This window comes from Bombina bombina, chromosome 2 (assembly GCF_027579735.1).
Source record: "Bombina bombina isolate aBomBom1 chromosome 2, aBomBom1.pri, whole genome shotgun sequence".
Classification (NCBI taxonomy): Eukaryota; Metazoa; Chordata; class Amphibia; order Anura; family Bombinatoridae; genus Bombina; species Bombina bombina.
The window spans coordinates 369,991,782-370,016,851 of NC_069500.1; the positions used below are offsets into that span (position 1 = coordinate 369,991,782).

Here is a 25,070-nt window from a genome sequence, read left to right on the forward strand (position 1 = left end):
AGAGCAGTATTTATACTGATTAATAATAAATGTGTTAAAATGCACCTATATAGAGCTACCCAGAATTATTTATAATCAGTAAAGTCAATACAGGTTTCCAAAGCTGGCATGGCATAACTGCTTTAATTTAAAGAAATACAAGGTTTGAAAAACTGCCTTCGATAAAGGTACAACCAACTTACATTTTCCCAGAGTCTGACGCAGATTATTCCTATTTATATTTATAGGGAATTTAATCTCATACCAGGCTGTTTTCATTATGTCTAAGAGTGTGCTCCACATCAAAAGGGCCCAAGCTATTGTTTAACCAAAACTTATCAGCACAGTTGACTTCACCCTTGTTGAGCAGCAAACACTAAAAAAAAACTAATGAAGAACTTTATCATTTTAATAACATTTTTTCCCTCAAACTAAATATTTTCAGAGAAATACATGTGCTTGTCACTTGTCAAATGTTATTTAAAACTGAGACTTTGCATCATTATATTATACAAAGTGAAATTGAACAAAATTCATATGGTCCAGAAAAATAAAAATAAAAACATGGGGCTATGCACACTCCCATAAGTCATAAACAAGAATGCTGAAGATGGTGACATCCCCTGCACTGACCACACATGCGTTTCACTTAGCTTTCTTAACCCTCTGTTGATCCATTTCCACCCCAGTGAGAGCGTGCTGTTTTTAACTGTTTGTCCCTCAAAATGTTTACGCATAAATTTTAACTTTGTGTGTATTTTCAGAAAATAATTTCAGCTTGCATAAATACCATAATATGGCAAAAAGCCACCATATGAAATGCAAGATGGGAGCGATAATGTCCTAACTATTTTATGAACCCACATTTAACATCAGTTCACCTTCTCAAAACACCAAAGTGTATGATTCTATATTTACATTAATCGAAACGAAGGAAGATACATTTTATCATTTTTTCACTTTCATCTTACAATGCAGAACATAAATAGGTCTAATATATCAAACTATAAAAACATTAGCCACATTTTAAAATTAAATTAAATTCTGATTTTGCAGAGAGGTAGGCTTGAAAATGTATGCATGTTTCTACTGCTGTCACAACTAACACAGAATAGTAAAAAAAAAACATAATTTATGTAAGAATTTACCTGATAAATTCATTTATTTCATATTGGCAAGGGTCCATGAGCTAGTGACGTATGGGATATACATTCCTACCAGGAGGGGCAAAGTTTCCCAAACCTCAAAATGCCTATAAATACACCCCTCACCACACCCACAATTCAGTTTAACGAATAGCCAAGTAGTGGGGTGATAAAGAAAGGAGTAAAAAGAATCAACAAAGGAATTTGGAAATAATTGTGCTTTATACAAAAATATCATAACCACCATAAAAAGGGTGGGCCTCATGGACTCTTGCCAATATGAAAGAAATTAATTTATCAGGTAAATTCTTACATAAATTATGTTTTCTTTCATATAATTGTCAAGAGTCCATGAGCTAGTGACTTATGGGATAGCAATACCCAAGATGTGGAACTCCACGCACGAGTCACTAGAGAGGGAGGGATAAAATAAAAACAGCCATTGTTCGGTGAAAAAAATTAATCCACAACCCAAAATATAAGTTTATTCTCATAAATGAAAAGAAAAACTTAAAACATAAGCAGAAGAATCAAACTGAAACAGCTGCCTGAAGAACTTTTCTACCAAAAACTGCTTCCGAAGAAGCAAATATATCAAAACTGTAGAATTTAGTAAAATGTATGCAAAGAAGACCAAGTTGCTGCTTTTGTAAATCTGATCAACTGAAGCTTCATTCTTAAAAGCCCACAAAGTGGAGACTGATCTAGTAGAATGAGCTGTAATACTGAGGCGGGGCTTGACCCAACTCCAAATAAGCTTGATGAATCAAAAGCTTTAACCACGAAGCCAAGGCAAACAGCAGAAGCCTTCTGACCTTTCCTAGAACCAGAGAAGATAACAAATAGACTAGAAGTCTTCATGAAATCTTTAGTACCTTCAACATAATATTTCAAAGCTCTTACCACATCCAAAGAATGTAAGGATCTCTCCAAAGAATTCTTAGGATTAGGACACAAGGATGGGACAACAATTTCTCTATTAATGTTGTTAGAATTCACAACCTTAGGTAAGAATTTAAATGAAGTCCGCAAAACCGCCTTATCCTGATGAAAAATCAGAAAAGGAGATTCACAAGAAAGAGCAGATAATTCAGAAACTCTTCTAGCAGAAGAGATGGCCAAAAGGAACAATACTTTCCAAAAAGTAGTTTAATGTCCAAAGAATGCATAGGCTCAAAAGGAGGAGCCTGTAAGGCCTTCAAAACTAAATTAAGACTCCAGGGAGGAGAGATTGATTTAATGACAGGCTTGATACGAACCAAAGCCTGAACAAAACAGTGAATATCAGTAAGCTTAGAAATCTTTCTGTGAAATAAAACAGAAAGAGCAGAGATTTGTCCCTTCAAGGAACTTGCAGACAAACCCTTATCCAAACCATCCTGAAGAAACTGTAAAATTCTAGGAATTCTGAAAGAATGCCAAGAGAATTTATGAGAACACCATGAAATATAAGTCTTCCAAACTCGATAATAAATCTTTCTAGAAACAGATTTACCAGTCTGTAACATAGTATTATTCACTGAGTCAGAGAAACCTCTATGACTAAGCACTAGGCGTTCAATTTCCATACCTTCAAATTTAATGATTTGAGATCCTGATGGAAAAACGGACCTTGAGACAGAAGGTCCGGCCTTAAAGAAAGTGGCCAAGGTTGGCAACTGGACATCCGAACAAGATCTGCATACCAAAACCTGTGAGGCCATGCTAGTGCCACCAGCAACACAAACAAATGCTCCATGATGATTTTGGAGATCACTCTTGGAAGAAGAACTAGAGGCAGGAAAATATAAGCAGGTTGATAACACTAAGGAAGTGTCAACACATCCACTGCTTCCGCCTGAGGATCCCTGGACCTGGACAAGTACCTGAAAAGTTTCTTGTTTAGATGAGAAGCCATCAGATCTATTTCTGGAAGACCCCACATCTGAACAACCTGAGAAAATACAACTGGATGAAGGGACCACTCCCCTGTATGTAAAGTCTGACGGCTGAGATAATCCGCCTCCCAATTGTCTATACCTGGGATATGAGCCGCAGAAATTAGACAGGAGCTGGATTCCACCAAAGCAAGTATCCAAGATACTTCTTTCATAGCTTGGGGACTGTGAGTCCCACCCTGATGATTGACATATGCCACAGTTGTGATATTGTCTGTCTGAAAACAAATGAACGGTTCTCTCTTCAACAGAGGCCAAATCTGAAGAGCCCTGAAAATCGCACGGAGTTCCAAAATATTGATTGGCAATCTTGCCACTTGAGATTTCCAAACCCATTCTGCTGTCAGAGATCCCCAAACAGCTCCCCAACCTGAAAGACTCGCATCTGTTGTGATCACAGTCCAGGTTGGACGAACAAAAGAGGCCCCTTGAACTATACAATAGTGATCTAACCACCAAGTCAGAGATAGTCGAACATTGGGATTTAACAATATTAATTGTGATACCCTTGTATAATCCCTGCACCATTGGTTCAGCATACAAAGCTGAAGAGGTCTCATGTGAAAACGAGCAAAGGGGATCGCGTCCGATGCTGCAGTCATGAGACCTAAAACTTCCATGCACATAGCTACTGAAGGGAATGACTGAGACTGAAGGTTCCGACAGCCTGCAACCAATTTTAAACGTCTCTTGTCTGTTAGAGACAGAGTAATGGACACAATCTATCTGGAAACCTAAAAAGGTGACCCTTGTCTGAGGAATCAAAGAACTTTTTGGTAAATTGATCCTCCAACCATGATTTTGAAGAAACAACACTAGTTGATTGATGTGAGATTCTGCAGAACGTAATAGTACTAAGATATCGTCCAAATAAGGAAACACCGCAATACCCCGCTCTCTGATTACAGAGAGTAGGGCACCAAGAACCTTTGAAAAGATTCTTGGAGCTGTTGCTAGGCCAAAAGGAAGAGCGACAAAATGGTAATGCTTGTCTAGAAAAGAGAATCTCAGAAACTGATAATGATCTGGATGAATCGGAATATGAAGATATGTATCCTGTAAGTCTATTGTGGACATACAATGTCATTGCTGAACAAAAGGCAGAATAGACCTTATAGTCACCATTTTGAAAGTTGGTACTCTTACAGAACAATTCCAAAATTTTCAGATAAAAAACTGGTCTGAATACATTTTCTTTCTTTGGGACAATGAATAGATTTGAATAAAACCCCAGACCCTGTTCCTGAAACGGAACTGGCATGATTAACCCTGCAAACTCCAGGTCTGAAACACATTTCAGGAAAGCATGAGCCTTTACTGGATTTGCTGGGATGTGTGAAAGAAAACATCTTCTCACAGGAGGTCTTACTCTGAATCCTATTCGGTACCCCTGAGAGACAATCCATTGATTTTGGACTGAATTTATCCAAACATCCTTGAAAAATCTTAATCTGCCCCTACCAGCTGAGCTGAATGAGGGCCGCTCCTTCATGCGGACTGGCTTTGATTTGTTAAATGGCTTGGATTTATTCCAATTTGAAGAAGGTTTCCAATTGCAAACAGATTCCTTGGGGGGAGGATTAGGTTTCTGTTCCTTATTTTGTCGAAAGGAACGAAAATGGTTAGAAGCTTTAGATTTACTCTTAGGTCTTTTATCCTGAGGAAAAAAACTCCCTTCCCTCCAGTGACAGTTGAAATAATTGAATCCAACTGAGAACCAAATAACTTATTACCTTGGAAAGAAAGAGATAGCAATCTGGACTTAGAAGTCATGTCAGCATTCCAAGATTTAAGCCACAAAGCTCTTCTAGCTAAAATAGCTAAAGACATATATTTAACATCAATTTTGATTATATCAAAAATGGCATCACAAATAAAATGATTAGCATGTTGAATCAAGCGAACAATGCTAGACAAATCAGGATCCAATTCTTGTTGCGCAAAATTTTCCAACCAAAAAGTTGATGCAGTTGCAACATCAGCCAAAGAAATTGCAGGCCTGAGAAGATGACCCGAATACAAATAGGCTTTCCTTAGATAAGATTCAAGTTTCCTATCTAAAGGATCTTTAAAAGAAGTACTATCTTCCATAGGAATAGTAGTACGTTTAGCAAGAGTAGAGACAGCCCCATCAACTTTGGGGATCTTTTCCCAAAACTCCAATGTAACTGCTGGCAAAGGATACAATTTTTTAAACCTTGAAGAAGGAATAAAAGAAGTACCAGGCCTATTCTATTCCTTAGAAATAAAATCAGAAATAGCATCAGGAACTGGAAAAACCTCTGGAGTAACCACAGGAGGTTTATAAACAGATTTTAAACGTTTACTAGTTTTAATATCAAGAGGACTAGTTTCCTCAATATCCAATGTAATCAACACTTCTTTTAACAAAGAACGAATATACTCCATTTTATATAAATAATTAGATTTGTCAGTGTCAATATCTGAGGATGGATCTTCTGAATCAGATAGATCCCTATCAGAGGAGGATAATTCAGTATGTTGTCGGTCATTTGAAATTTCATCAACTTTATGAGAAGTTTTAAAAGACCTTTTACGTTTATTAGAAGGCGGGATGGCAGACAAAGCCTTCTGAATAGAATCAGAAATAAATTATTTTAAATTCACAGGTATATCTTGTACATTAGATGTTGAAGGAACAGCAACAGGCAATGTACTATTACTGATGGACACATTATCTCCATGTAAAAGTTTATCATGACAACTATTACAAACCACAGCTGGAGATATAATCCCCAGAAGTTTACAACAAATGCACTTAGCTTTGGTAGAACTGTTATCAGGCAGCAGGGTTCCAACAGTGATTTCTGAGACAGGATCAGATTGAGACATCTTGCAAATGTAAGAGAAACAAACAACAAATAAAACAAAATTATCAATTTCCTTATATGGCAGTTTCAGGAATGGGAAAAAATGCAAACAGCATAGCCCTCTGATAGAGAAAAAAGGCAAGAGGCATATAGGAATGGGGTTTTAAATAATTAAAATATTTGGCGCCAAGAATGACGCACAACACAAACAGATTTTTTTTTTTGGTGCTAACAACATCCGGAAATGACACACTCGCGTCATTGAAGACGCAACCTTGTGAAAGGACTCGGGGTCAACTAAGACGTCGGAAGTGACACATATAGCAGATAGCCAAACCAGTACTGAAATGGTTATCAGTAGAGGTAATGGAATATGAGAGTATATCGTCAATCTGAAAAGGGAGGTAGGAGATGAATCTCTACGACCGATAACAGAGAACCTTAGAAATAGATCTCCCGTGAGGAAAACCATTGCATTCAATAGGTGATACTCCCTTTACATCCCTCTGACATTCACTGTACTCAGAGGAATTGGGCTTCAAAAATGCTGAGAAGCGCATATCAACGTAGAAATCTTAGCACAAACTTACAAAGTTTGTAAAACTGAATTGTGGGTGTGGTGAGGGGTGTATTTATAGGCATTTTGAGGTTTGAGAAACTTTGCCCCTCCTGGTAGGATTGTATATCCCATACGTCACTAGCTCATGGACTCTTGCCAATTACATGAAAGAAAAAAAAATTCAAACAAATCAAAGTTGCACCAACAAATCATCCAATTTAGATTTTCACAGAACATTATCTACTTTTACACTTACTCAGTTCTACATATATCTTGCTTGCAATTTCTCATACGCCAATGAGCATGCGACCCCTCTTTTGGTAATCAATGTGTGTGAGTGCATGTGAGTTGTATGTTGTTTTAAGGAATAGAGGCACTTATGGAGCAACTGTCTTGTCTCCTCTATCAATACTGGGGTCTTATATCCCTCTGTTTTTTTATGAGGGGGGGTAGGTACTCAGAAAGTGCCCCCTCTTCTTCATAAGACATTGCACAGGTGTTTAATTAGGACAGGTGATCACCTGCAAATTGGAGGGGGGGTGACCCCTCATTTAAAATAAGGGAATTCCCATATTTTTATAAAGAGTCTCATACCCCTCCAATTAATTAGGGGTAAAAATAGGGGTTCAATAATAGCCCCCGTCACTAATAATAACCTAGTGTGGTGGTTGATCACCATTTTTAATGGTGTCCACCTGCATCCTAGAGGGACAAGTGACTCCTCATTTGACAGAGGATACAAAAGCATACAGAAAGCCGATACAAAATTATATGTATCTCTCTTATGGTATTTGAATTAAGTCCTGAACAATCTGCTGCTAAAGTCCCAGCTTTCTGTTGCTATTGTATCCTATATAATGGTTCTCAGAACCTGCCCACTTAACCCTATTCCTTCACAACTTCTTCCCTCTCTCTCTGCTTCACTAACCCCTACCCTAAATCACCTCGGGCACATTTCCTGATACATTCAAGCATGTGTCAATCCCCCCAATCCTAAAAATTAAAAACTCAATTGACCCCTACACCCCTTCTAACTATCGAACCGGTCTCCTTACTTCCCTTTGCTTCCAAATTATTGGAACGACTAGTCTATAATTATCTAACCTCAATTTGTCACAACTCCTTACTTGATCCACTACAATCTGGTTTCCAGCCTAAACACTCAAGAGAAACCACTCTAACTATAGTAACAAATGACCTGTTATCAGCTAAAGCAAAGGGCCACTACTCCTTACTAATCCTTCTTGACCTATACACTGTTTGACACAGTTGACTATCCTCTCCTCCTAAAAATCCTACATTCATTTGGCATCCGAGACACAGCCCTCTCCTGGTTTGCTTCATATCTCTCAAACTGCTCGTTTTCAGTTTCCTTAAATAGCATATCTTCTGATCCTTTGCTTCTCTTAGTTGAAGTACCACAAGGTTTTGTCTTGGGTCCCTTGCTTTCTCTGTCTCTATACATCCTCCCTTGGAAAACTTATAACCTCATTTGGCTTCCAGTACCACTTATATGCTGATGATTTTCAAATCTATCTTTTCTCTCTTGATATCTCTCCCCCTTTACTCAACCAGATTTCCAACTGTCTCTCTGCAATTTCCTGTTAGATGTCCTCACACTACCTTCAACACAATATGTCCAAAGCTGAGCTGCTTCTTATTCCCCCTTCTTCGAGACATCCAACATCTATTCTACACTCTTCACCCCAGGTCCACTGTCTTGGGTCACACGACTCAGAACTCACATTCAACCCACATATATAAAGCACTTACCAAATCCTGCCATGCACACCTACGCAACATTTCCAGAATTTGGCCCTTCCTTACTCAAAAAAAAAACCACAACAAAAATACTTCTAAATGGCCTTCTAAAACACTGCTTCTTCTCCCTTCAATCTATCATGAATGCTTTAGCTAGACTCATCCACCTTAGTCGCCGATCTACATGAGCTGCTCCGCTCTGCCAGTCTCTACACTGGCTCCCCATAAACTCCAGAATACAATTTAGTATTAACCCTGACTTACAAAGCACTCAACAGCCTCACTCCCAACTAGATTTCCTCATCCTGTCCTATTTGATCAATCTCAGATCAACGTCTCTCTACTTCTATTATCTCTATGTCCCACTCCCGCCTCCAAGACTTCTCACATGCTGCTTCTGTCCTCTGGATCTCTCTACCAGCCTCCATAAGAATGTCTCCAACCTTGTGTAGCTTCAGATGCTCCATAAAAACACACCTATTTAGAGAGGCTTACCATCTCTTCTCTGTTTTCATCCTAACCAAAATAATTCTTGAACTGCATGACTTACTGCTGCAACTACAATCTATGTGACAAGCTACCCCAAACCTTATGTCTCTGCACTCTCAACCTGTAGACTGTAAGCTCTCCAGAGCAGGGCTCTCTTCCTCCTGTTCTAAATTTGTTTAGTCTGTTATGTGTTGTATTTTATCACAAATCCTGGTCATTGTATACTCCTATCTTTGTACCCAGTGCTACGGAATTTTGCAGTGCTATACAAATAAATTATAATAAAATACAACTTGAGTAACTCATTAGCCCATGTATCAGTAGGGACTTGTTCTTTGTGATGTCATTACCCATTGCAGCTGTTGATGGGGAAGAAGACTGCAGTCTCCCTTCCTAGCTGCAGTGCAGCGGTTCCCCAAGATAGATCCTCTTTGGAAGGGGGATATGTTGTCCTTCGCTCTCTAGGGATTAAACATTATTATACAAATGGTTTGGTTTTATTTAACTAGGTGTTGTACATTATCAAAATAAAATGGAATTACTTATTTATTTGCAGTTTTTCTAAGCAATTATGTGTGCTTTAGTGCGAGTCTGGATTCCCCATGTCATGGGCAAATACTTAACCAGAAAAGAAAAAGAAAAAAAAAAGCTGAACTTCTCTAGAAGAAAGTCTTACCTCCTGCTCTGAAAGGCCGTCAATAATTTCTGAAACTTCATGTTCACTGCGAGCTGCAGAGAAAGACAAGCTGCTTCCTCTCTGTCCTACCCTGCTGAGAGATGGAATTGAAATGTTCAGTCATATGCACTGATGCATTAATAGGCTATGTGGATAAATAAATACTGTATAACACAGCTTGTTACACAACATGGTTTTAGGTAACACCCACAATATTCTGTCAGAGTATACTACCGCTGACAGTTATACACATTTCATTTATTTAAAAAACAATACGGTTTTGGGATGTGGTAAGTCTTAAAATGTAAAAGCTAATACCAATTATAGTGACGTGCAAGAAAAATAACTGTTTTGTGCATTTAAAAGTTAACATTTTTAAATCAACTATTCAACGGAATAGCACACAAAAAATAGTAATAAAACATTTTCATTTATTAATCTATTCCTAGCATTAATTTCCTTTTCTTTCTGTGAAGCACAAGCAAATAAATATTGTTGTACATATTAAGAGATAGTATAGAAATTAAATAGAATACAAGAAAAGGCTAAGAAATATGTCACATGAGTCTTGTAAACAGTCATAATAGACCATTGGCCAATCTCCCCAGAAATCCATCAGATTGGTTTCTGGACATTGGTGCGTATCCACTGTGAACACACATGTACGCTCGCTGCACACACTACACCAATCAGTTTCACATATGTAATAAGAAAATGTAAATAGTCTCAGTAACATGTAGATTAGAAAGTCCCTTTAATGGGAACATAAATGTGCAAAAGGAAAAGGCTCTAATGTAAGCAACAGAGCAGTAATAACAGCCCTCCCAACATTTGTGGCTGGGTATCGGGGGACTGTAACTATTTTGTGGGTGAAGCTATATTGGGAGGGGTTGGATCATGGCTAGTTAGTGGGCGGGGTTGTGGGGGTGGCTAAGGGAAGTTCCGCAAATAGGGGCATATGTCTGTCTCAGAGGGACAACAGGACAGAGCTCAGAATCAAGGAATGTCCCTCTCAAATAGGGACAGTTGTGAGGTAACATGTTCTGTGTGTTTAAGCCCTACAAAGGAATTTAACAAATTATTACTGTCCGCTCCAGAGCAGCAATGCACTACTGGGAGCTAGCTGAATACATATGGCGAACCAATGACAAGGAGCATATACTGTATGTGTAGCCACCAATAACCAGCTAGATCCCCATAGTACACTGCCGCTTTGGAGCTGATTGGAACAATATTTTTAACCCCTTTGAATGACTTAAACACACAGTTATATGCAAGCAACAATGCAATAATTACACGCTATAACACATTGAACCATTTTCTTTTTGCACTTATATGCCTCTTTTATTTTGCTGTAATTCTCATTTCATTTACAAAAATGGTCCAGTTCCATGACTATCTGTCTTTGCCCACCATAATAGCAGTTTATAGTGCTAATTTAATTTCAGAGCTCTAGCGAATCATAGATGGCTTGGCCCAGTTTTACTTTGTGGCATTTCCCCTATTTCTTGTTTTTTTTAGCAGTTTTGTTCTAAATGTTGTCATAAAATAATTGGTATAAAGAGTTGTCAACTTCTGCCTTTTGCAACTCCCATTAATACTTTAGAACTGCTTTGCTTTATCTATAAATATCAGGGCTCTTAAAAGTAGTACATTAATTCTCAAGTAAACATTTATGCTCAGAAACCAAACCAAAACAAAGTAAATATGGAGATAAAATGTTCTTATTTTATTATTTCAATGTAAAAAGCATTTTATCATAAACTGAATTTTTCCACTTCCTCAAGACCAATTTCACAATCTATTTGTAACGATCTGAAGTCAAACAAGGTCAAGGCTTTAACTTCAGTTAATTGATAGTGAATGCACGAAACAAGCTCCTCTTATAAAAAATGAAATATATAATTATATAAAACATGCTGAATGAGAATGGTTGTTTGTCACCCTTATGTTTTTTTTTATTATTATTAAAACCTGGATCTAAGTTTGATGTAGTAGGGCTGGCAGCAACTATATACATGTTATTTTTTTAAAGGGATGCTAGACAGTCTGTTTTATTGTTGTAATAAAAGAAAAACAATAAGCAGCTACTTATACTTAATAGAAATAATTGCAATATGTATTATCCATCTATTTAAATGGATTTTACCCCCAAAAAAAGTTTTCTTTATTTTAGTCATTAAAATTATTTACAGTGTGTGGGTAAACATACAAAACGGTTAAGTATACATGTTAACATAATGACATCTAATGATGTGAAAACTAAGACAAGGGTTTGCAGAATAGTTGGAGTTTTAAGTTGTCTTTATGCCCATGGTTTGAGTACGGATAGATTGTCCATAGATATAGTCCATTATGTTAGTTGGTTTCTGCTTAAACTTTTTAATCACCTTAACACCTCACTTGCATAAACTCTTAAGTTGTGGGCAATGTTAAAAGAATGTTAATTAAAATAGGTTCCTTCATTGCTCGTATCAGCTGTAGAATTAATCCTAATGTGGAATATGGTATAAGATAAATTAAAGTGGGGGAGTAAGTCTTGTGAGTGAACAAAAAAACATAAATTACCTGATAATTTAATTTCCATCTGTGGGAGGAGAGTCCACTGCGTCATTCATTACTTGTGGGAATTAAGAACCAGGCCACCAGGAGGAGGCAAAGACACTCCAGCCAAAGGCTTAAATACCCCCCCCCCACTCCCCTTATCCCCCAGTCATTCTGCCATGGGAACAGTAGGAGAAATATCAGGGTATAAATGGTGCCAGAAGATACTATTAATTTTAGGTCCGCCCACCGAAACAAATGGGCGGGAGCCGTGGACTCTCCTCCCACAGATGGAAATAAAATTATCAGGTAAGCATAATTTATGTTTTCCATCTTAATGGGAGGAGAGTGCACTGCTTCATTTATTACTTGTGGGAACAAATACCCAAGCTCTATAGGACACGGAATTAAAAAAATGGGAGGGTAAAAGGAGGCGAACCCTATAGTGGGGGCACCACAGCCTGCAGAACCTTTCTCCAAAAAGCGGCTTTTGTAAAATGTTGCAAAAGTATGTAAAGAGGACCGAGTAGCCGCCTTACAAATCTGCTCCATAGAAACCTTGTTAAGGCCCAAGAAGAGGCCACAGATCTAGTTGAATGAGCCATAATCCTCAGAGGAGGCTTATGTCCCGCTGTCTCAATGCGAAATGGAGGACACTCCTCAGCCAAAAAGATAAGGAAGTTGAATAGGCCCTCGGACCCCCAAGCTTCCCAGAGAGAGAACAAACAGAGAAGTTTGTCTAAATTCCTAAGTGGTCTGAAGATAGGACTTCAAGGCACAAACCACATCCAGAACTACGTTGAAAGGAACCACAATCTCTTGATTTATGTTGCGAATTAACACAACCTTAGGAAGAAAACCTAACTTGGTACATAGAACAGCCTTATCAGCATGGAAAGCCGGATAAGGAAGGACGCATTGCAAGGCAGTAATCACAGATACTCTGCGAGCAGAAGCAATAGCCCATAGAAAAGGAACCTTCCAAGACAATAATTTAATGTCTACTTCATGCATAGGCTCCAATGGAGCCCATGCAAAACCTAAAGAACACGATTTAAACTCCAAGGAGGAGCAATAGATCTGAACACAGGTCTGATCCTAGCAGAGCCTTAACAAGTGACTGCACATCAGGAAGCTCAGCGAATTTCTTGTGCAGTAATTTAGACAGGGCCGAAATCTGTCCCATCAGGGGACTTGCAGAAAGCCCTTCTCCAGTTCATCCTGGAGAACAACATAAGTAGTTCCTCCACACCTTATGATAGATGCGACGAGCAACCAGCTACGAGTTTGAATGAGAGTAAACATAACACCCTCAGAAACCCTCTCTTGGCTAGGACTAAGCGTCCGATCTCCACGTAGTCAGCCTCAGAGATCTAGACATAGATGAGCAAAGAGACATTGGTCAGCAGATTCCTGCGACAAGTTAACTTCCACGGAGGAGATAACGACATCCCTACTAGTCTGAGAATCATATCCTTCACGGCCAATACGGAGCAATCGGTATCACTGACGCCTGCTTGATTCGAATCCCCTACACTAGGAAGTAGTAGTAACAGACGTAAAAATAAATTGGATGAAACCTCCAAGGCCCTGCTAATACATCTGTTAGCTCCGCATGAGGATCCCTGTACCTCGAACCATATATGGGTAACTTGGTAATGAGACGTCATAAGATATTCCTTTTGCAAATTTCTGCAAACACTCGGGATGGAGAGACCAATCCCCCGGATTAAAGTATTGTCTGCTGAGGAAATACGCTTCCCAGTTGTCCACACTCGGAATATGGATCGCTGACAGCAAACAAATGTGGGTCTCCGCCCACTCCATAATCCGAGATACTTCCCTCATAGCTAGTTATCTTCTCGTTCCCCCCTGATGGTTGATGTAAGCCACAGAGGATATATTGTCCGATTGGAATGTGAAAAACTGGGACGAACCCAGCAGAGGCCCAAGCCTTCAGAGCATTGAATATTGCCCGAAGATCCAAATGCGATCGGGAAGGAGCTTTTCCCTGTGCCTTCTTGGCACCCCAAACCGCTCGCCCTCCTGACAAACTCACAAACGTAGTCACAATCAACCAGGATGGTCTTGAGACAGACATCCCTTGGGACAAGTAATCCGGACAAAAACACCAGAGAGCAATTCTCTCGATCTATTGTCCAGAGAATCTGTTGAGGCAGATCCGAATGATCGCCGTTCCACTGCTTCAGCATGCGCAGTTGCAACAGTCTGAGGTGAAACTTGGCAAAGGAAATGATGTGCATGCTGGACACCATGAGACCAATCACCTCCATAAACTGAGCCACAGATGGCCTTAAGGAGGTCTGGAGGACAAAACATGTTGAAGCTAGCCTGCAACATCTCTGGTCTGTTAGAAAAAAATTCATGTCTATGGAGACTATTATAGTACCCGGGAATTCCACCCTGGTACGCGATACAAGAAAACTCTCTCTAGATTTATCTTCCATCCATGGGATCAAAGAAGACAGGAGAAATTCTGAATGGTCCACTCTCCGAAAAACTTCTTGAAGAATGCTGTGTTGGCCGAGAATAAAAATCAGGCCAACTACTTGGAAGGCAGTTATGCTCACACTATACCAGCTAGACCAAACAGAAGATCAATAAACTGGAAGTGCTGGTCCAGGAATGCAAACCCTAGGAACTGGAAGTGGTCCTTGAGGATTGAACTTGACGGGAGCATCCTTTAGATCCATCATGGTCATGGACTGCCCTTCTCGAACGGGGGGGAAAATGGACCTATTGTCTCCCTCTTGACCTAGGGGACATATAAAAATTTGCTTAAGCACTTCAGGTCCAAATCGAACAGAAAGTTCCCTCCTGCTTTGAAACCACGAAAAGGTTTGAATAGTATCCCAAACCTCCCACTGCGATAGGCACCGGGACAATAACTCCTAATAGAACAGATCCCATACGCACCCCAGAAAGGCTTCCCTCCTTTCTGGTCAGGAAGACAGGAAAGGGGAGGAACTGCCCTTGGGTGGCTGAGACTTGAAACCTATCTTGTGACCCTGAGCAATGACATCCAGTAACCCATGGATCCTGCACATCCCTGAACCAAGCAACTGAAAAGAGCGAAAGATTGCACCCTACACGATCCAGAAGAGGACCGGGACTGCCCGTTCATGCCAACTTAGACTCGGTGGGCTTCTTACTCTGCTTGGATTTATTCCAGGACTGAGCCGGCTTCCAAGAGCTCTTGAGGACTGCTGACATGGGCTCTATCAAAACGAAAAGAATGAAAATTGTCCCAAGACTCGTTCAGATTCTCTTGCGGTAGAAGGGCACCCTTGCCCCCTGTGACCGTGGAGATAATTGAGTCCAGGCCTAGACCAAACAAATCATTCCCTTAAAGGGGAGGGAAAGAAGTCTAGACTTAGAAGTCATATCCGCAGACCATGACTTCAGCCAGAACCCGACGGGCCTGAACAGAAAAGGCTGAAACCTTAGCATGTAGGCGAATAATCTGCCTAATAGCATCACAGGTAAAAGAATTAGCAACCCTCAAGGCCGTAAATCTTTCCTGAGTAACGTCGAGGGGACCTCTCCACCTCGATCAATCCTATCAGGAGTCACACTAGAAGGTAGTTTCTCCTGCAACCGCAGCAACGTCCACCTCCGGTTAAAAACAAATATCCTGTATGTTGAAAACAACTGTCTTAACAGAGTTTCCATCCTTTATCCATGGGCTCTTAAAACGAAAATCTATCCTCAAACGGGATAGTAAGACATTTAAGCAAGGGTGAAGATAGTGCCATCCCTTTTAGGGACGGAATCTCACAACTCCATTGAGAGTCCAGGGCCGGGAACGATTTGTTAAGGGAGAAGAGAGGAACAATCCAGTCCCATTCATTCTTAATATGTTTGCCATCTAACAGGAGCAGGAAAGGATAAGGTACCACCCTGTCCTCAAACTATCCAATTTAAGAATTAAAGGTACCTTGGCCTCTGGAACCATTGAATTCCCTAAAACTAAAGTCTGGTTCCTCTGCAGATGGAGGTTTAGAGGCAGCAGACTCAGACCCAGAAAGTTCCTACTCTGAAGTCTCAGAAAGAAAATTAATCTTCTGATAACCCTATCAGTTAAATCTAATAAATTATCTGATGTACTCTGGGAAGGAGTGCAATATGTAACCTTTCGCTTGCGCTTAGCAGGGCGAGGTAAAGCATTAAAGGCCGCAGACACCACCGTCCTAGCTGCGCAGTAACGTCTGGTGAATAAATGGCCCCCTCCAGATGGAGGATCAGCAATGCTACGGGAAACTGCATGTGTAGAGAGATAAGCATGTAGGATACGCACCTCACTGGACGACAACTCCTCAGAGGTGGACGTCTCAGTGGTATCAAACATGTTTGACATTATCACATTATGAAGGCATATGGAACATAATTGAGGGGGTGGTAAGACCTCCTCACATTATAAACAGGAATTACTCTTTAGGAATAGAGGGCATGCCCGCTAAGTAATGGAATCCTCCTGCGCTAGTGCAATAACCGGAGAACTATAGAAATAAAACATTTTATTCAAAAAAACTGCACCTTTATATCCCAAACGGCTGTGGCACTCACCACCTCCCATGACCCAGACAGTACAGAGAGTTAGGACTCCTCTCTAAAAGACACCCGGTCAGGAAAGAGGGAAGATGGTGCACAATGCAGGACCGTCCCTGCTATGAGAAAAAGCGTGCCAAGCTTGTAAGCTGCATGGCTCTCAAAGTGAAAGTGAAACCTGTATGTTCCATAACAGCCTATTAGCCCATAACATCTCACACATAAAAGCAGCATAAATTCAAATAACCATATAAAATTATTCCCCCCTGTTCAATAATCCGCCTCAGGCGATATTAACCCTTGATTCTATACAGATAAAAGCAGTCACACTGTGACCCTGTCTTCTAGCGTTATCATACATGTATAAAAAAATGAAACAATCTTACCAGAATCTATGCAGTGGAACAGGAACACGGCCTTTCAAGTGTGACAGGTTAGTAGCATCGCTCCTGACATGGACTTGAGAGCAGAAAGCAGGCAGCGAAACTCGTCAACGCCGATGGCTTATGGAGCTGTTAATCTGAGTCGGAATGGTTTTGCAGAGACGACACTCCCTGCATCTCCAGACTCTAACTTTCACCCATGCTCTCACTGAGAGGCTGACAGGACTGCTTAAAACTCCAGTCCCATTGTGAAGAGTACTAGCCTCCATAAGAGACTACTCCGAATCTTCCGACACGTCTCTGCCAACCTCCTGTGACGAAAGGCAAAGAATGACTGGGGGATGAGGGGAGTGGGGGAGGTATTTAAGCCTTTGGCTGGGGTGTCTTTGCCTCCTCCTGGTGGCCAGGTTCTTAATTCCCACAAGAAATGAATGAAGCAGTGGACTCTCCTCTCATTAAGATGGAAATAATAAGAGGAAGGGGTGTAGGGAGGTCCTATCAGTCTTGTCGTTTTAATTGTGTACATATTTAGCGGGCGCTATCTGGTAAGGATAGTTTTATGCATTTCTCACCTCAAGCCTGACAAATTTGTGCAAGGATATCAGGAACAATTGGCTAGTGTTAAGTGACATTACTATATCACTATAGCTGGTCAGAATGAACTGGCATAGATGTGTGGCAATTCTTGTTGCATTTATTCTTGGTTGTGTTTCCAGGTCTCAAGCATGTATTTCATGTATGTCAACTTTGCTTGCCTGTAGATGATGGTATATTTTTAAGTGCAGCAAGGTGTTTACCTGTGTTTTCCATTCCTCGACTGTAGGGGTTTTGTGTGACTTCCAATGCGTTGGTAGTAAAAGCAAGGCAACTCACTGTGTTGTCTGTGAGAGTGTGTGCTTATGTAGAGTTTCATTTGGGTATGTGAGTACCAATTCATAGGTATATCAAGAGTGGTGTCCTGTATCTCTGCTAGTTCTTTGAGTTTGTTGTCTTTGTATAGAGTATGTAATATTCTCTCTCTAATATGATAGTTCCTGTACTAGGGTGCTTCTTTCAGGTACCAAGGTAATGTCCGATTGCAGATAGGTATCATTAGTGTAACAGGAGTTTAAATATTGGATCAGGTGTTTAGCATGTTGTCCCAGTTCTGGTAGAAATCTATCAACAGCGTATAGTGTGTGGCAGCTGGAGGCCTTAATTTGTGAGATAGCCAGGCAGAGGTCCCTGCGTTTGCGAAGCCCAGGATATTGCAATCCAGCTGACTCCAGGTCTTCTTTGGGTTATTTGGGCACAAGTCAAATAACCTATGCAGGGTTATGGCTATTTTATATAATATTATATTCTGCACACTCAAGCCCCTTCTGTCTTTGTGAAGATACATTGTTTGTCTCGTGATTCTGGGTTTAATATATTGCCAAATGTATTGTTCCATAATGATTGGGATTTTATGCAGGAAATTTTGAGTGGTATGGGGGTAGTCTGTAGAAGATATAGTAGACATATAGTAATCTTGGGAGTACATTCATTTTGATAACATTTATTCTACCTAGCTAAGAGATGGATTTACTCTTCCAACTGGATATGTCTTTTACTGTTTCTTCCCTGTTTTTTATAATTTACTTTGAAAATTGCCTGTGGGTCTGGTGATAAATAAATGCCTAGGTATTTAGTTTTTGTTTTTTTGGTGTTTAAGTGGGCAATTTGCAATCAGCCAGGTTAGTATTTTAGGGTCGTATGAAATGTTCATAAATTCTGAATTAGATAAATTAAGCAGGACATTAGAAACTGTGCCATATTCCTGGAATATGTCTAGGGTTTTTGGTAGGGAGGTACCTATGTTAGTAAGAGTGAGAACTATGTCATCCGCATACAGGGCTATTTTATGTTCCTGATTCATAAACCCGAGATCTGTTTGTTGTTGCAGATTTGTTGGGCTAGAGTTTCGATGCTAAGGAAAAAGTGGATTGGGGATAATGGGGAGCCCTGTCTTGTCCAATTTTGTATTTCAAATTTATCTGATAAAAGACCATTTACCTTAACCTTTGCTGTAGGGGGAGAGATACCTGTCCTATAAATTTGTCGCCAAATTTCATGTGTTGCATCACTGCTTTTAGAAATTTCCAGTGGACCCTATCAAAGGACTTCTCCGTGTCAGTGGAGATAATGGCCATAGGTATTTTATCCTGTTGTGCAATGGATATGAGTTGTAGTGTTTTGATCATATTATTATCTCTTGCCTCTCTTCCTGGCACAAATCCAACCTGGTCTGGGTGTATATTTTGGCAAAGATCTTAAAAGGATGGTAAACACCCTTTGGTAAAAAAGATAGACAATACCTTTATTTGCCATACCCCAGTTTTGCATAACCAACACTGTTGATATACTAGAGATATACTTTTTACCTCTGTAAATACCTTGTGTCTAAGATTCTGCAGACTGCCTCCTTATCTCAGATCTTATGACAGACTTGCATTTCAGGCAATTAGTGCTGACTCATAACTTTACGTGCATGAGCACAGTGTTATCGATATGAAACACATGAACTAACGCCCTCTAGCTCTGAAAAACAGTTAAATGCAGAAGTGGCCTTCAAGGGCTTAGACATTAGCATATGAGCCTTCCTAGGTTTAGCTTTTAAATAAGAATAACAAGCGAACAAAGCAAATTAGATGAAAAAAGTAAATTAGAAAGTTGTTTAAAATTGCATGCCCTATCTGAATCATGAAAGTTTAATTTGGACTTCACTATCCCTTTAATGTCCGAGTTAAATAGTGTGATGGGGTGAAAGTCTTCTGGTTTGTTTGGGATTTTACCTGGTTTAGGCAAGACAGTGATGTGTGCTTCTGTCATGTTTTCTGTGAAGCTTCTGTTTGTTAGCAGGGAATTAAGACAGCTGTATTAGGGGGATATTAGATGGTGCATATACATTTTGTAGTAGTTTATACTCAGTCCATCCGGCCCTCGGTTTTTCCCACTGGGTGTGGCTTTGATGGCTTTTGTAATTTTTTCTGCGTTATAGGGGATTCTAAGTGGGCTGTTTCTGCTCTAGTTAGGGTGGGTAGGTTGAGATAAAATTTTCTATGTCCTCTTGTGTAGCAGAGCTTCTTATGTTAAACAGAGCTGTATAATATTGTCTGGGCAGCCACTATCTTTAAGAATTATGTTTGGTTAAAATGGACATCAAAAGTTAGAAGAATAATTCTTCAGAGACACAAAGGCTGACCATACCTAATAAATGGAAACAAATGCTATTTCCTCCAAAATTACTTGAAATAAAATAAAATTAATGCAATAACCTTTAAGAAATGTATGTTTGTGAAAGACTATGTGACCTATGATATTTTTTGATGTGTATTTATAACTTCATATTTTTTTTTAAATTTAATATTTTTATTACATTTCACACACAACAGTTTAAAGTCCAAAGTTTTATTATTGAAAGTTTAGCGCAAAAAGCATACTGTGGCAATACAGGCAATGAATCTGATGCGTTTCCTTCGTCTCAGGCGCACTTCCTCTGACTTTGTTCTAGACTGAATTAAGGATGTGGGATTTATAAGTGATGGGGTTGTGTGTACCAATATTAAACACCTGAGATCTATCTGTAATGATCTCAAGAAACCACACTTCACTTTTTTTCTACATTCTGAACAAATTTAATACAAGAGCAGGAAAATGTAACTTTTAAAAACAATGATTAATTAATAGCAACAATAAGTATTATATACTTATTTTACCTTTCTTATGTACAAGATGAATGTTATAATTAATAACATATTTAACATGATAATTATTTTTCCAACTACTAGAGGTAAACATTTGTGGATGAGGAGGGGAGGGATTTTTATTTGTACATATAAAAGCTTCAGTAGATCCTTATACATAAATGGTCCAGAATAGGGACAAACAAAATAATAGATATAGATATATATATATACATATGTAAAAGAAAGACTTGCACTCACTGGAACCTTTCAAAAAAATGTTTACTGTGACGTTTCGGGGATAATGTATCCCCTTCCTCAGACAACAAGTGATACAAAGTGAAATACATACATAATAAAACAAAACATAACCCCACCCCCTAATTAGACAAAAAAAACGCCAAAACGGTTACTATGGTGACCACTACGTCCCATTATCAACAATAGTGCAGTGAACATTAGCATTTTTCATGAACAGGCTATCTGAGCCTATATTATTAATAAGTGATAGTGACCTATAATAACCCAGAGGACCTTTGGTGAACTGAGTACTCTGTTAACTCCTTACTGCCTAACCTTTGTTATACGTAGATTGGAGTGTAGTGGTTAATGTGATCAACTAGTATCCTTTCAGTACACAGGATTCGGGTGCATCCTGTGTACCGCTTTGCGAGTTTCGCTATGGCAACATGACAGCAGTTATGCGATGGGCTGTTGCCTCGCATGTGACGTATCGGACATTTCCGGGTCTCTGTTCAGAGCCGCGTCGCTGCAGGAGCCGTATGTATGCCTTTGTGAGTCTCGCATGGCGGTCCATAGTTGTTCATATATGGGCATATGTATTAGTAGTGTGAGTATTGTGTAACGTGAGGGGTTTCAGTGTTTGCTTGATTTGCATTATCGATTGTAGATTGGCGCCCCTTGTGTGTTAATCCAATGTTAATCCAATCTATATACCGTGTCTGCCTCTGTGGGGTGGGTATTGTGTCCTCTATGTTCATATGCCTGTTTTGCCCCAGCTCCTCTGGGTTATTATAGGTCACTATCACTTATTAATAATATAGTCTCAGATAGCCTGTTCATGAAAAATGCTAATGTTCACTGCACTATTGTTGATAATGTGATGTAGTGGTCACCATAGTAACCGTTTTGGTGTTTTTTTTGGTCTAATTAGGGGGTTTGGTTATACTTTGTTTGCTTATATATGTATTTCACTTTGTATCACTTGTTGTCTGAGAAAGGGGATACATTATCCCTGAAACGTCACATCACAGTAAAGATTTTTTTGAAAGGTTCCAGTGAGTGCAAGTCTTTCTTTTACCAATATTGATTTCTACTAGCACCCTGGCAGTTGACCCGGAAGTGAGGAAGAAATCCACGGCCGAGGATTGGACTGAAGGGTTCGGCATGTATTCAGAATCTTTAACTTTCTGACGTCCGTCAAAAAGATCTTCATGGATAGAGAGTCGATTAGAGTTCCCAAGAAAGGAACCCTGGACTGTGGAACTAACAAACTCTTTTCTAGATTCACTTTCCACCCGTGAGTCCTTAGAAAGGACAGAACAATGTCGGTATGATACTTTGTTAGCTGATAAGACGAAGTCTGGATCAGGATATCATCCAGATAAGGCGCCACTGCAATGCCCCGCAGCCTGAGAACCGCCAGCAGAGACCCCAGAACCTTTGTGAAAATTTTGGGCGCCGTGGCCAGCCCGAAAGGAAGAGCCACGAACTGAAAATGTTTGTCCAGAAAGGTAGTCCACGGTAGTCATATATTGTCAGGATTTTAGCATATGGTTGTATACCTTTAAGTTTCCTATCCAATAGTTTCATCACGCCCCCTATAAAACACCTGGTCACACCTAAAGCCTTGCTTAGTATTTTGTGAACTTCCTGTAGTCACACCTTCACCTAAGCTGGAGCTAAACTTCGTTTTTCTCTCAAACCACAGTCTGCCTTACTTTGGAATTTCATAGTCTATTTGTGTGTGCAAAAGGATTTATTATTCTGCCATTCTTTTTTATAGACTGTCATCTCTCCTGCAAAGGAAACAGCAAGCGTATCTGTTACGCATAACATCAGAGGAGACAAATAACACCCAGTCCTATATCTTCTGAACAGAATTCTGTGGAATCTACTTATCAAGGTAATCTACTGCTGTTCCGCTACATTAAACAACTTAATTCTATTTAGATTCACTCTGCAGCTCTCACCTTCGGCATCTGCTGTGTGCAGACTGACGTCACACGCTGAACTCTCTAACTCCTGCGGTCTCACTGCTTAATCACCTCCCCCTCAGCAACAGAGTCTCAAGGAGCTGCTGTGTGCACCGGACTGTTAACTCCTTCAGTGTTAAGTAAGTTGCTTCTTTCTAACTATTCTGGAATCTATTTAAAGCTACAACTGAAATATAGACTGCATGTTTCATTTAAACAGAAGCAATTGATTTAAATCCACTTCAGTACGCTACTACCATTACTGACTGTTTGCTAAAAGCTTCCTAATAGAAAGTATTGCATTCCATTTGTTTCTCATCCTGCTTGCTAATTACTAACCTGCTAAAGAGTCTTCAATTATACCTATCTAACACTGCTGTATCTGAAGCTTGCTTTAACTTAAGAATTCCAGTTGAATTTGCTACTGTCTGTTAAAATAACAGTTCAGAGTAAACCTAAGTAACATCTTATCTAATAAATACACTAATTCAAAGGTGGCACTTTTAATAGAGTTCACTTAAAAGATTGGTGTGACAATTCAAATATATTAGACTAAGATTTCCTCCACTCTAACTACACCATAAACCTAAGAAATATTAGGTTTATTACATAACTATTATCGAAAATTTATCAAAAACTTTTCTGCTATTGTAAAACCACTTACACAACTCACAGGTGCATCTGTACCTTTCCACTGGACACAAAGTCATCTTGAAGTTTTTCAACAACTGAAAGAATGTTTCATATCCGCCCCTATACTACGATTTCCAAACATCAACCTACAATTTGTGTTAGAAGTAGACTCTTCTGATTATGCAATTGGAGCAGTGTTATCTCAACGTACATCTCAAGATGAACCATTGCATCCAGTTTCTTTCTTTTCCAAAATCATGTCCCCTGCAGAGATGAACTACACAATCGGAGACAAGGAATTGTTGGCTATTAGAAGATCCCTTGAATTTTGGAGGCATTTACTAGAAGGTGCTCATCATCCTATCATAATTTTTACAGATCACAAAAATCTACAATACCTCCAAAATAACAAGACCTTGTCCGCACGACAAGTAAGATGGAGCCTTTACTTTTCCAGGTTTGATTTTCAGATCATCTATCGACCTGCTCATAAAAACGGTAAAGCAGATGCCCTCTCCAGACATATGTCAAACAAATCAGAACCATCGATACCTAATACTATCATCCCAGCAGAAAAATTCATTGGGATTACCTCAGACTTCCTTACAGAAGTAAAGAATTCTTCTTCAAATCAAGCTCCACTTACAAACAAAGATACAACTTTAATAGATGGCGTCTACTATTTCAACAAACGTATTTTTCTTCCAACAGAACTACGACAAAAGGTACTTGTTGAGCATCATGATTCACCCTTGGCAGGACATCCAGGAGTTAAAAGAACATTAGAACTACTTTCCAGGAATTTCTGGTGGCCACAGATGAAAAACACAGTCACAGAATACATTAAAAGTTGTGTTACATGTCAGATATCAAAGACTGACAGAGCTTCACCTTACGGATTACTAATCTCTTTACCAGTATCGAACCAACCTTGGCAACAAATTGGTGTTGATTTTATAGTAGATTTACCTCCCTCAAAAAACCAAACCACTATAATGGTTGTTATAGATACATTCACTAAAATGGCTCATTTTTTGCCATACCATAAACTACCCACATCTTCCGAAACTGCCACACTCTTCCTGGACAACATATTGAAATTACATGGGTTACCTACAGTGATCATCTCCGATAGGGGTACTCAGTTTACCTCCCGTTTTTGGAAGGATCTCTGTAAAACTCTGAATATCCAACACCATTACACTACCTCCTTTCACCCACAAGCAAACGGACAGACTGAGAGGGTAAATCAGTGGTTAGATGAGTATCTCCGATGCTTCTGCTCCTATCAACAAAGTGATTGGGTGAAATTCTTACCTTACGCAGAATACGCTTATAATAATCTAACTAGTTCATCAACTAAACTAACCCCATTTTACGCTAATTATGGGTTCCATCCTAGATTCACTTCCATCTCTTCTAACCCATCCAACTCCCCACTAGTAGAAGACTTAAAAAATACCATCTTGGATAATTTCAACTTTATTAAGGATAACATTCAGAAAGCTCAAGCCTCTCAAAAAAGCTACTACGATTTGAGACATAGAAAACCACCTGACTATAAAGTTGGGGACCAAGTGTGGTTATCAACAAAGAATTTGAAATTCCATTTTCCCAGTAAGAAGCTTGTTCAAAAATTTTGTG

The 25,070-nt window shown here is 39.5% G+C and overlaps 1 protein-coding gene across 12 annotated transcripts in view; it reads right to left on the minus strand.

Moving 5' to 3' along the window:
- Nucleotides 1-25,070, minus strand: part of NCOR2 (nuclear receptor corepressor 2) — a 1,025,928-nt gene that overhangs the window by 508,853 nt on the left and 492,005 nt on the right. For 8 of the 12 annotated variants that reach the window (XM_053701829.1, XM_053701830.1, XM_053701834.1 and 5 more), the window contains exons 11-12: nucleotides 9,378-9,471; nucleotides 9,052-9,162 (exon numbers count right to left, since the gene is read on the minus strand). In XM_053701829.1, coding sequence (XP_053557804.1) covers nucleotides 9,052-9,162; nucleotides 9,378-9,471 — 205 coding nt within the window. The remainder of the gene's footprint in view (nucleotides 1-9,051; nucleotides 9,163-9,377; nucleotides 9,472-25,070) is intronic. The other 4 variants (XM_053701833.1, XM_053701839.1, XM_053701838.1 and 1 more) reach the window with 1 other exon arrangement.